Genomic DNA, 13,757 nt, shown 5'->3' with positions numbered 1-13,757 from the left:
ATATTTATATCTACTTTATCTTTTATCATAAATAAGGAAAACTATAACTATAAATTCTTCAACTCCATCAAAGACTCCAGAAGGATATAATATTATCTATGTAAATCAAAAGTGCATTGTAAGCAACTTGCAAAACTCTAGAATTGATAGAGACATCTCACTGCCTGGACAGTCACCCAAAGTTCTTCTGTACCATTGGGGCATCCATCCTCAGCCTACAGACCTCTAGTGTCCAGGAGACTTTTCCATGAAGCAAGAAATTTCAAAGACAGTTCCACCTATATTGGCAGTTTGCCAGTCACTTTCTTCTGTATCCTGCAGAATGTCTCCCAGACTTTTTTATGAAGCAGGAACCCCGAAGAATCGTCTCACCTTTAGGCAAGTTCAGCTATCATTGCTCTGTGGGTTCCATATGTCCAGCTCATTATTCCAGGCAAGGCCAGCTTCTTGCTCAAATGACTAACCAACTCCATAAGGAAACATCTTCCTCTTCAAGTAGCTTGGTGTTGCTAGGAGCAGATGTGTTCATTGTCATAAAAAGTACTAAGTTATTAAAACATTTAAATGCCATATTCTGAATGTCTCTAAAAGATTTGAAGAATACCTATCTAAATGAAATATATCTCTATATATCTAGAAAATCTAACTAACATGACTATAATCTTGACTGTTATTATAGATGACTATCTATTAACCTATATTTCTTAATTATACATTACATTTTTAAATAAACTACACAATCACAATACCTTAATCAAAATCAAAAATACAGATATGTATAACAAAATTGACCTTAAATTTGTATCAATAAACCAAGGTACAAATCAATGCAACTTATTCATATCTATATCATATTCCTCTTTAAATGTAAAAGAACATTTATAAACAATATTTGGGAATATGGGCATAATTTCTTCTATACTGCTTCCTGCTGGTTGAGGGTGCTGTTAATCAGGTCTTTTATGGTGTATCCTGTGTGCTAGGTTCATCTCAGTCAGTAGTTTGGCGAAGTAATTTTTTGAGAGTGCTCACGATGACCTTTCAGGGGGATGTGGTCTATCAAACCATATTTGTCTGAAAGTATTCCACAGGTTCTCATCTTCTATGGAAACAAAAGGAAAGCCTCTTCTCCAAAGCAACATATCCTTAGACTCAAATTGTGAAATCAAGATACCTTGTGAAGTCAGGCTGGACCATACTACTTTCTTTGGCCAAGAGAATGTATGGAAAGAGAAGCAGGTTGCTCTTGAGAAGCTGAGTCATTGTCAGTTTGTCCACTGTTCCTTTACGTCAGATCTAGGATGCCATGTTGGATATAAGGTTCCTCCTTCAGGATGGGTGTAAGAGGACAGAAGGTCATTCCCAACTTCTAGCTAAAAAAAAAAAAAGAGAGAGAGAGAGAGAGAGCAAGAAATGGATCTTTGCAGCTATAATCCAGGAAGATTTCTGAGGTGTTTGGAATTGTATCTTAGTGTAACCTGTCAATCAAGAGAGCCACCTTGGTTCACAATGGTTTGTCCCAGTTATCAAGTACTATGTTGGTCATATGCACAGAACAGTTACATAAAATCAAGATGTTGTTCTTTTACCAAAAAGTGATAATCCACTCCAACTTCTCAGGGATCCTGATTCACTAGTCCACCCTACCCTGTGTCAAGTTCATGAGAAATGCCCTCTTGATGTCTTTGTTCTACAGACTGTAGATCACAGGATTAAGCAAGGCAGTAAAGGTATTATAAAAGAGTCAGATCTGCTTGTCTCACCCAGGAGAGTAGCTGGAGTTGGGCTTCATGTAGCTGTAAGTGGATGGACAACAGCAGAATGAGATCACAGTCAGATGTGAGACACAGGTAGAGAAAGCTTTGCAGTGGGCTTGGTTGGACTTGATCTTGAGAACTGTCATAGCAATATGAATGTAGGAGGTTACAATAATGGAAATTGGAATAAGACACATGAGAGCACTCAAGACCTGGTCTACCATCTCAATGAGGTGGGTATCCATGCAAGCCAGGCTAAGCACTGAGGGGCCCTCACAGAAGTAATGGTTGACTTTGTTGGATCCACAATATGGAAGATTCATGGTGAATAAAGTGTGTAACAAAGAAGAGAGGAAAACACAGACTGAAGTCCCAGCTGCCAACTATATAGAGAGTTTCAAGTTGAGTATAATAGGATAGTTTAGTGGATAGCAAATGGCTACATATCTGTCATAAACCATGATGACAAGGAATATGCTGTCAGTGCAGAAAGAGCACCAAACACATACATATGCATCCAGCAGCAAGCAAAGGAGATGGTCTGAGATTTAGCAAGAAGATGCACCAACATCTGAGGCATGGTAGTGGTGACATAGCCCATATTCAACATGGCGAGTATACAGAGGAAGAAGTACATGGGAGTGTACAGATATGTGTTCATGTATATTGGCATGATGATGAGCCCATTGCCCATGATTGAGCTCAGATATATTTGAAGGAACACAATGAAAAGAAAGATGTTGGTCATGGGGTCACTGGAGAAGCCAAGAAACCCAGCTTTGGCTTTGTTCTGGAATCATCTACATGGTGGATGCTATAAGAGAATCACATATTTTATGAGTTTCCTGACACATGCTAGCTTCACAGGTATGAAAGTCTGATAGGGAAGATACATGCTGGTGAAATGGCTCAAAGATTAAGAGCACTGATTGCTATTCCAAGGAATTAGACCACTCTTAATTATTATCTGTTCCTCCAATTTCCATGCAATGTGACTCTCTCCTTTCACCTCTATAGGCCAGGCACACACATGGTCATAGGCATGTATGTTATCAAAACAACATACACATAAACTAAAAAACAATACTTTTTTATTAGGAAAAGAATGGCTGGGATGTGTGTTCTGAACATACTCTTCAGTTTCTGTTCATTCTTTTTTAAGTTACTGAACCTCCCAATGTCTCAGTCTCTTCACCTTTCAAATGAGACTTGATGACAAAATGTCTCAGGTGAATGAGGAATATTTGAAGCATTTCACATAACTCCTGGTATCTGAACATAATACCTTGTCTCACACTCTTGTTCCTTCTCTGGAAGGCAGAGACAGGGCGTCCCCAGAATAAGATGGCTAGCTACACTAGATGAAATGATGGGCACTGGGTTCAACTGAAAGACTCTGCCTCAAGGAGTAAAGTGAGAACAATTGAGGAAGAACACCATGTCAGTCTCTTACCACACACACACTTGCACACACACATGTACACATGCATGCACATGAACACACTCATGTGTGCACACACGTAAACACGTACTGCAGACTTGAGCAAGTAGATGAAGAAGACAGAGCCAATGTCAGTCAGACATAAGCCCTCACACTTGTAGTCCTATGAGTAATGGCAGAAGTTCATATGTAATGCACTGGAGACACTGTAGTCTTCCCAGGGAATGTTGATGATCATGGGGTATGGGAGCAGGAAAGTCATTTATTCCTTTTCCACTCCCACCTCCCTATGTGCACTAACAATCAGTTCCAGGTAGCTCTAAAACATCCATTATTTTCTTTATATTCAAATGTGATAAATACATCTATGTGTCATTTTGGGGGGAAGCAAAGGTAAGATTTCCTTAAAAGAGCACTTTCCTTCAAGGGAAAAAATAATGGTAATTTAGAATAAGCAAAAAGTACTCAAATTACTTATACAATGAATTAGAAAAGCACAAACATAACAGCAGAGGCTCCCATAGAACAGTGAACCACATTTCACGGGCATTTCACAGGCAGCTGTCCAGTGAGCACTGAGGAGGCTGAGGTTCTCAGCACCATTACATCTGGAAACTACAAAAGATCAGCACAGCGCCAATGCCCACCTCCTCTTCTCAGTCTCACATCACCACACCCTACCAGCCTGGCTACAATAACAGAACCCAGTATTGACAGGAGTAACTGGATGTATGGGACAGTGAATTAACAATGATTCCTGTAAAATTACACTGGTTCTGATCCATGGTCTTCACACTACACTGCCAGACATTCTGAAGGATACAGACAAACTATACTGACAAACTGTCAATATAGGTAAAACAGTCTTCCAAATTTCCTGCTTCATGGAAATGTTTGCCAGATACTAAGTCCTGTAGGCTGAAGATTGCTGCCCCAACTTTACAGAGAAACTTTGGATGACTGTCCTGGCAGCAAGAGTCTCTGTCAATTCTAGAGCTTTGGAAGTAGCTTACAAAGCACTTCCTGCTTTAGGTAATATTATATCTTCCTGGAGTCTGTGATGGAGTTGAAGAACAGAAAGTGTTAATTATAATTTTACTTAGTTATGACAGATGATAAATTAGATATAAAAGATATAAACTTTAGACTCACAAAGATAAAATAGCTGGTAGAATGTTTTCTTTATTTTTGCCACATAAGAATATGCTAAATATTAAAAGAGTAATTCTTGCTAGATACCTGTTTTATTATATGTAATTTTACTTTGTTAAATTTAAAACCTTCCTTTTTAATTAGACAGAAAAGGGGAGATGATGTGGGATGTCTTTCTGTGTATGTGTTTCTTTTATTGATTGCTGAATAAAGCTGTTTGGGCAAATGGCTTAGCAGAGCAAAGCCACATGGGAAATCAGAACAGAGATAGAGAGAGAGAGAGTAGGCAGAGTCAGAGAGATACCATGTAGCTTCTGAAAGACAAGGAGACAGTGGAACCTTACTTGTAGGCCACTGCCTTGTGGTTTAATTTAAGATGTAAGAGCTAGCTAAGAATACGCCTAAGCTATTGACCAAACAATGTTATAATTAATAAAGTTTCTGTGTGATTTTTCTGGTCTGGGCATTCAGGAAACAAATGAGCAGTCTATATCAACATTGGTTCTGTTCCATAAACTATCAACTTACTTCTGTCCTGACAACACCTGCTTTGCTACTTAACATATAGTGCCTCAGCCTAATACTGTCTATACTATCATTCTATTCACAGTTAGCATGTTTTGTGGTGGTTTGGAGGTATGTTATTGTTTTCTGAGAACTATAGCAGGTTACATAATATACATCACTTGCTGATTTCAAAGTAGAGGAGCCAACACAAAAGACCATGTCGAAAGACCTTGTATTACATCTCTCACACAAAATACATTCTACCTCCTGTTCTCAGGTTGAAGAATACTGTACTAAGCTGTTTTTAGGATAAGCAACCAGCACTCAAATCATCACACAGAAACTTCATATTAGTTCTGATTGCTCGGTAGTTTATGCTCATTTCTGTTTAGCTCTTTTAACTTAAATTAATCTGTTTTTCTTTATCTACCATTTCCTCTGGCCTTTTTGGTTTTCTTTCCTTCTGTGTATCTTACATTCACTGTTTCTTGTATCAGCTAGCTGGTGGCCAATTGGCTTCTTGTCTTGAATGTGTGTGGTCCTCGTCTTCTTTGTTCTCTTTCCTCTTCTTGACTTTCATTACTAAATCTCTCCTCCTACTTATTCTTTCTGCTGGCAAGCCTTGCCTTTCCCATTTCTGCCTTGTTATTGGTCATTCAACATTTTATTTGACCAACCAAGTGCCTAAGGCAGGCAAGGTAAAACAAATGTACCGCATCTTTACATAACTAAACAAATGCAGGACAAACCAGTGTAACACCTCCTAATATCATTTAAGAGATGCAGCTCAAAGAAATGCGGCACACCTTTACACAGTTAAAATGATATTCTACAGAATAAACAAAAGTACTACATCTGTATTCAATTAAAACAATATTCCACAACACCATGCTAATTGCTTTGGCCAAAAAAATTTGTGGACTGAGGAGCAGGTCACTCTTGAGAAGCTCAGTCATTGTGAGTTTGTCCATTGTTCCTTTTCTTCTGCTCTAGGATGACATATCAGGTATAAGGTGCCTTCTTCAGGATGGATGTGAGAGGACAGAAGGTCACTCCCAACCTCCAGCTATAAACATGAGCAACAGATGAATCTATTCTGCTATGATCCAGGAAGATTACTGATGTGTTTGGAATTATATCTTTATATATCAATCAAGCCAATCACCTTGGTTTATCCCAATTATGAAGTACAATGTTAGTTCCAATGCACTGGTCAATTACACACAATAAAAAAAAGTTCCTTTCTTATATAGTGAACGATAACGATCTTTTCTTAAATAGTGAATAGGTTCTCCTAGATCCAACCTGCCATACTATGCCCTATCACCTTGAGAAACGCCCTCTTGATGTCTTTGTTTCTCAGACTGTAGACCACAGGGTTGAGCAAGGCTGTGAAGGCATTGTAAAAGAGTGCTATCTGCTTGTCTTGCTCAGGGGAGTAGCTGGATTTGGGCTTCAAGTAGATATAAGAGGCTGGACCATAGAATAAGGAGACCATAGTCAGGTGGGAGGCACAGGTAGAGAAAGCCTTGCATCGTCCCTGGGTGGACTTGATCTTGAGAATTGCCATGGCAATGCGAATGTAGGAAGCCACAATGAGGGAAATTGGAGTAAGACCCACAAAAACATTCAAGATCTGGTCCACCATCTCAATGATGTGAGTATGCATGCATGCCAGGCTACGCACTGAAGGACCTTCACAGAAGTAGTGGTTGACTTTGTTGGGCCCACAATATGGCAGACTCATTGTGAAGAAAGTATGCAACAAAGAAAAGAGGAAACCACAGATACAAGTACCAGCTGCCAACCATATACATATTCCCCAGTTGAGGATAACAGTATAACGAAGTGGGTGACAAATGGCCACATATCTGTCATAAGCCATGACAACAAAAAAGGTGCCCTCAATCATACACAAAGCACTGAACACAAACATCTGGAGCCAGCAGCCAGCAAAGGAGATGGTCTGAGAGTGAGAAAGAAGATGCACCAACATCTGGGGCATGGTGGTAGTGACAGAACCCATATCCAACATGGCGAGTATGCAGAGGAAGAAGTACATGGGAGTGTGCAGATGTGTGTCCAAGCAGATCAGCAGGATGATGAGTCCATTGCCCAGGACTGAGCTCAGGTAGATGAGAAGGAACACAATGAAGAGGATGCTGTTGGTTGTGGGGTCACTGGAAAAGCCAAGCAGGATGAACTCAGAAACCCAGCTTTGGTTCTGCCCTGGAATCATCCACATGGTGGAGGCTGTAAGAGAATCACATTCATCTCTGTGTCACCTTACACATGCCAGTTATAGAGGCAGAAAAGGGAGATCCAGGCTGGTGAGATGGCTAAAAATGTGAAGAACACTGACTACTGTTGAAGGAAATCAGAAGGCTCAGAGCTATATGATTTCAATGCCAAGGGATCTGATTCCATTCTCTGACCTCCACTGGCAAAACATACACATGGCGCACAAAGAAGTGTATAGGCAAATATCTATACACATAAAATAAAAAAATACTTTTTAATTAAGAAAAGAAAGGCTAGCATGTGGGTTTCTGAGTACATTGTTCAGTTTCTGTGAAACTTCTCAGGCTACTGAACCTTTCAATGCCTCTGTCTCTTCATCTATCAAATAAGGCAGATGACACTCATGTCTCAGGATTATGATGGACATCTAACACATCTCACAGAACTCCTCTAAATAACATGTAACACATGCTAAGCCGTATGCAGTTTCACACAGTTTTCAGTTCTGGGAAGGCAGTGAGAGAATAGAAGGGCTAGCTACTCTAGGTGAAATGATTGGCACTGGGTTCAACTAAGAGACCCTGTCTCAGTGAAAAAGGAGAGAGCAATTGAGGAAGAATCCTATCAGTCTACAACCACACCATACACCACACACACACACACACACACACACACACGAGGACATGCAAAATAGAGAATAAATGAACAGATGAAGATAGCAGAACAAACATCAGTCAGACACAGGTGAGTAATGACAGAAGGTCACGTGTGCACTGCACTGGAGACACTGTCGTCTTCCCAGAAAACCCTGATGAATCATGTGGGTATGTGAGGAGATAAATTATTTCTTCCTTTTTAACCCTTACCTCCCTCTGCATGCTAACAATCCATTCCAGGTCTACTGTGGAGTTGAGTGGTAAATCTATAGCAAACAAATTTGTTATTTACTTTGGTTCTTCAAGACAGGGTTTCTTAGTGTAACAGCTCTGTCTGTCTTATAACTGACTTTATAGACCAGGTAAGCCTCAAACTCAAGAGATCTGCCAACCTCTACATACTGAGTGCTGGGAATGCAGGCGGGAAGCACCAGCATCTGACTGCAACCAAATTTTAACATCAAGCATGATAAATATATTTATCCTCTTAGAGCAAGCAAAGGTAAGATATCTTTAAAGGACACTTTTTTTTTTGGGGGGGGAGGCCTTCCTTAGGTAGAATAATGCGAAAACAAGTACTCAAAAGTTTATACAAAGGCTTAGAAAAACATAAACATAAAACAGATGCTACAATGGAGTAGGTAATCATATTTAAAGGTCACAAGGCAGCTCTCTGGGAGTTGCACGAGAACACCACAGCACCAACGCCCACCCTGCTCTTCACAGTCTCACATCCCTTATGCCTACCAGCCTGGCTACAATAGCAGTTATCTAATATTGACAAGAGTAATTGGATCCAATTGAAAAGTAAATTAAAATGATCCTTTTAGTGTGTGCCTGGCTGTGTTTACTAACACTCTACACATTTAATGCTTTGCCCAGCAGCACAAATATCAACTATATTTCTGAAACAATATGTAAACACATAGGTGCATATAAACACACGCTCAAGGAAAGACATGTAAAGGAAATTTCCCAACACTGCTCAAAAGTGTCTGATCTAGGTCACCACTCATGCTAAACAGCATGACCATGCTTAAGGGAGGAATTAATTTTATGGAAGTCGATATATCAAAGAGACCCTTAGACATCCTCAGTCTTCTCTTTCCCCGTCCTCACCCCCTCTCCTGACCAGCCTACTACTCATAACGCTCACAGCTGTCCTTTCTTTCCACCCAGGTCAGGAACCCATCATCTCTCCTGGAGTTTCTGCATCACTGTCTCCATGTGCCTATGCCCCTAAATTTTCCCTTTTAATACAGTCTTATTTATTTTAATTAAATAATTGTTTTCATATAATATTCTTTGATCCTATTCTTCTGTTCCTCCTGTTTCTCCCAGATCTTCCCCACCAAACTTCAACTTCTCTTTTCTCCCACTCTCTCTTTTAAGAAAAACAAACAGCAAAAATTAAAAAAATAATAAAAAAGAAAGTCAAAACAAAAAGTACTAAAACAAAACAAAACCCAGATGTGGAGTCAGTTTCCTGTTGGCCAGCTACTCCCGGCAGGCACTTGGCCTGCTCTGGAGGGAGATTGATATACATACTGCTATTCTATTGGAGAACTGGTTTTCCTTTTCACAGCAGGTGTCACTGCAAACTGCTTCATTGTTAGGTTCAGAAACTAATTCACTTCCCTTTCTCAGTGCTGGCTTTTTGCCTGCGTCAACACGTTCTCCAAGTTACTGTTGGCAGCAATTTTTCAAAAATTTCACAGTGGTCCTATCTGGACCAATTAAGAGTTCCTGTGCCCTGTTCTTTAGGAGGGTGCAGAGATCATTCCTAACCTGCTTGCTCTGTGGACACTAAGCCTCTGTACACAACTGTTTCCTCCATCTCCTCGCCCTCATTCACAAATCTCCATGAAAGCTCTTCTGTTATCCTGCATGCCCATGCCTCTTTCGTATGTTAAGAAATCGCCTAGCTTCTTATCATCATCATGAAGGGGGAACCACCACCTGCACTGTGTTGCCCACAATGGGGCCACAGCAGGACTCAGCTAGGCCAGGAAGTCTTCCTTGTTATGCTACCGCCTTCTGTCCTAACCCAAGTAGGATACATCCTGCATTTTGAGTAGCCATAGTTCCCCTAACTTTTGCTCAACATCACAATTCCCTGAAGGAAGTATTCTTACCTGTATATTATAGGTGAACACCTAAGGCCTGGAGAGGGCAGTTTGTTCAGTATTACAGGGAATGGGGGAAATGGGTGCTTTGATGTCAGCACCTGTCTCTTAGTCACCTTCTCCGCTTCTGGCACACGGGCTCTGAAGTGGGAGGTAAAGAAGGCAAAGTCTTCATATTGTCCATCTAGTTGAATTTATCGAGACTCAACAGAGATCAGATTCCTCCTAGAATGGAGTTGGATGGCTATCCATAGACTGGCTCTCCTGATGAGATTTTTCCTTACATCTGAATGTGGGAGGCTCTGGAATATACTAAATGTAGAAGGAGCCAGGAAAAGAGGATTTGAGGTGTGATTTCTGTGGCATGGGACACCATTTAGTGATCCACAGCTTGTAATGGCTTTCCAGCCCATTGTTTACTGACTTTGCTTACAGTGACACACCAGGACTGCATCACTAAACATTAGAATTAAGTTCCAAGCCAGAAAAAGCTACACAGTGCAGCCCCAACCTGGGAAACCAGCATCTGGAAGGTTTAAGATGAAAAGTTCAAGGAAATACTCAACTATATTTGAGTGTGATGCCAAGCTAGGGTACAACAGACTCACACCCCATCCCAAATGTAAAACCAAAATAAAATCATGATTTCTCTGCCCACAAAGTTAATCAAGCTGTGACTCTGTGTGTGGGAAGGCTCCTTCAAAGACATTGACCACCACTACTCTGTAATGGATATGGTTTTCTGCTTCACTTGAGATTTTGAGCTCAGGACTCTATAGTTGTGATTTTAAACACAACTTGAAACTGACAAACTCACTGTAAATATCTATTGAACTTACAAACAGAGAAAAAAGGGAAGTAAAGGCATAACAGTGAGAAAAGAAGAAAAAAGAGCAGGCAATGATGGGAGAGGTCTGGGGAGTTTGAGATGTATGCACAGAGGACCTGGAGATGGATGCTTGACTAATTATTATCCCTAGGCCACAGATGCCTAAACCCCACCCACAGGCCAAACACCAGTGACCATCTTACCATTTGTAAATCCGAGAACTGTGTCACTGAGTGGCTCTTATGAGGAAGTCCCATAAAGCCAATTACTTCAGAGAATTGGGATACCAGGAAGCTCAATTTTCTGAAAAATTCCAAGGTGCTATAGAGTATGAGGGACTAAATCTCTCACTTCCTCTGCAAGTAGGCCAGATCTGGCTCTTGAAAATTTACTCATAATATCCTTTTTAACAAAGGCAAACTCAGTCATCTTCACTTCTTCCCAGTGGGATCAGATGCTGAGGTTCTATGACCTTGCCTCCTCTCTGAGTCTCCCCAGTAGAACAGGAAAAGAGCCATTTCTATTCCCAGTAGGGATGTAAAGATAATTCCTGGAGGCTGTCAACAGAAGCACTAAACTGAGACCCGTGGGAGCAGAGCGTGAAGAAACAACGGACTGGAGCAGGAGTGGTGACCCATTTCCTTTTTTAGACCAACTGGAGAATAAGATCAATTTAGGGAAGAAGAGCTGGAATGTGGTTACCTGATACACAGGTCAGGGACTTACATTCTCCTTCTGATTCCTCTTTTACTGTCCAAACCTGAGCCCCGACAGCCAATGAGACCATGTTTGAGTCACAGTCCTCTCCCTTCCTCAACTACCTTGGTGCAATCAAAGTCCATGACAGTGGAATGAGAAAAGTCTCTGAGAGTCTTGTCTCTTGGATGCAAATAAGAATTCGGGTCCAAATATATCAAGCTCTGAGCATGTTCCCTTGAACTTGCTTTTATTCTGCTTCAGCTGCATCTTCTGTTGAATTCCAATAGTCACCTCTTCCCTTCTTGACTGATTAGAAAGTAAATGTGATGATGTCAGCCCCTACAATGAGTACTGGTCAGTGGTCTCTGACCTTGCATCTTTATTTCTGCCTTCTGTCTATGTCTAGGTTTCCTAAGGATTCAGAAGGAGAAAACTGGATGATAAAGTCTTCCTGGCTAGACTGATAGATCGTTAAGAGGTTAGAATTTCTGTGAGCTACTCCTTAATGCATTAAGGAAATGAAGGCAATGAAATCTCTGAACTCTGCACATCCTGATGAGCAACTCCATTTTCCTGTGCTCTGTGCTCCATCATTTATGTAGTGTGGTGTCTTTGCTGGTTAAACACTGTATAATGGCTTGTAATCTCAACGGCTGTCCAGTGGCGTGTGCACAGATAAATGAATAGTGACACAGAAGACATGAGCAATTTGACAACTTGTGAATAGTAGAACCAACTCCAGGACTTGGCCACTTGCCTCTTGGGTGAGGCTTAATCTGCCATGCCTCTCATATGCTTTATGTGAGGGTTCAAGCTAATGGCTCTACCTCTGCTCTAACCAAAATGCTTCTGCTACTCAGAGATGGGCCTACTCCACAGGGGTCATGGCATTACCCCAGTGGTGAGCATGAAGAAAAGTCAAACTCTAGAGAAGGACCCAAAGGCCTAAAGAAGATAGTGAGCTTGGAGAAAGGAGAAGCCAGGAGACCCACAGCTCTCACAAGCAGGGACTCCTTAATTGATCCCCAGATGACAATGCCTCATTAATGGACCATGTGAAAATGGGCTCATTTGGTGAGATGAGTATTTCAAAAGTTTTCTGGTTTTGTATCTGGAGAAGGAAGTGAAGATGACCATGATAAACAACGAGAGGATGAATAGGGAAATGGATAGACAGGTGTCTGCAGAGAATGCCATTCCATCCACTTAATTCTTCACACCCTTTCCTCTTGAGGACGCCTTTGATGGGGATCCACATGAGACAGAAACATCTTAACACTCTTATCCATCTCTAAGAAGGCTACCCACAGATCTCTCCACACTCATTCTATCCGATTTTGCTATTATAGTTCATGGATGTTAATGACCCTGTAAGCTGCCATGTGCCACAATGCATTCATCATCATAGACTCTTTCCTGGAAGACATTTCTCCTTCTAAACCAAATGTCATGGATGGTGTTCTGCCTCCTGGAAGGGTTTCTTCTCATCACTGGTTTCAGATACATCCTGAAACAGGAAAAAAGTGCTCTGATAGCTACTATTATGTCAGGCACACATGTCACACAGAACCATGTGTAAAATCAGCATGTATTTTCTCCTCTTTCTAAATCATCCCTAGAAACTACCCCTGGGGACCAGAGGCTCAGACTTTTGAAGGGATGCATCTGGAGTAGACCATTGGGACCACTTCCTCATGTAACCTACTTGTGCCTTCATGAACTTCTAGAGATATCTGTGTGTGCCAACCGACAATTGCCGATGCTAGTTTTATGACCCAGTACTTTGGCACCCAGTTTATTTTGGGCACTGATAAGGACACAAAAGCATTTTTATCCTTCAAAATAAAATTATATATATATTTATATATACACAGAGTATATATCTATGTACATATATACATAGTATATATGCACACATATTTTCATAGTCTATTAATGTGCTCATATAGTATATATATATACATGTGCATATGTACATGTATATGTCCACATATGTATTCTATTACACATAGAATATATATTCATTTAAATATATATGGGCACTGAGTTCTCATGGTAGTTTGAAGATATGTGGCTCATATATCAAAAATGTATAATAATAACATGTCAGTACATCCTAAGCAGATGCACAGACTCAGTGTATTTCTGTCATATTTCTGGCAGCCATTCTTTGAATTTGCCAAATGGATCCTAAAGGTCTATGGGAAGTGCAAGGGACTTAGAAGAGGCTTGTGTTATTTTGAATAAGAATGAACTCATAGTCCAAATGAGGAACAGAAGGAGGGAGAACATGAGCAAGGAAGTCAAGACCGTGAGGGGGGCACCCACCCACTGAGACGGTGGGGCTGA

The 13,757-nt window shown here is 40.8% G+C and overlaps 1 protein-coding gene and 1 pseudogene across 1 annotated transcript; both read right to left on the bottom strand.

The window, feature by feature from the left end:
- Positions 1–1,633: 1,633 nt before the first annotated feature.
- LOC101999431 lies at positions 1,634–2,563 on the bottom strand (annotated as a pseudogene).
- A 3,588-nt stretch (positions 2,564–6,151) lies between these two features.
- On the bottom strand, positions 6,152–7,102 carry LOC101982485 (olfactory receptor 2A12-like). The gene has a single exon (XM_005353430.3). The coding sequence runs from the start codon at positions 7,100–7,102 to the stop codon at positions 6,152–6,154; it is 951 nt and encodes a 316-aa protein (XP_005353487.1).
- Positions 7,103–13,757: the final 6,655 nt, after the last annotated feature.

This window comes from Microtus ochrogaster, chromosome 10 (assembly GCF_000317375.1).
Source record: "Microtus ochrogaster isolate Prairie Vole_2 chromosome 10, MicOch1.0, whole genome shotgun sequence".
Taxonomy (NCBI): domain Eukaryota; kingdom Metazoa; phylum Chordata; class Mammalia; order Rodentia; family Cricetidae; genus Microtus; species Microtus ochrogaster.
The sequence above is the reverse complement of the archived record's forward strand: the minus strand, read 5'-3'. Positions and strand labels throughout refer to the sequence as shown.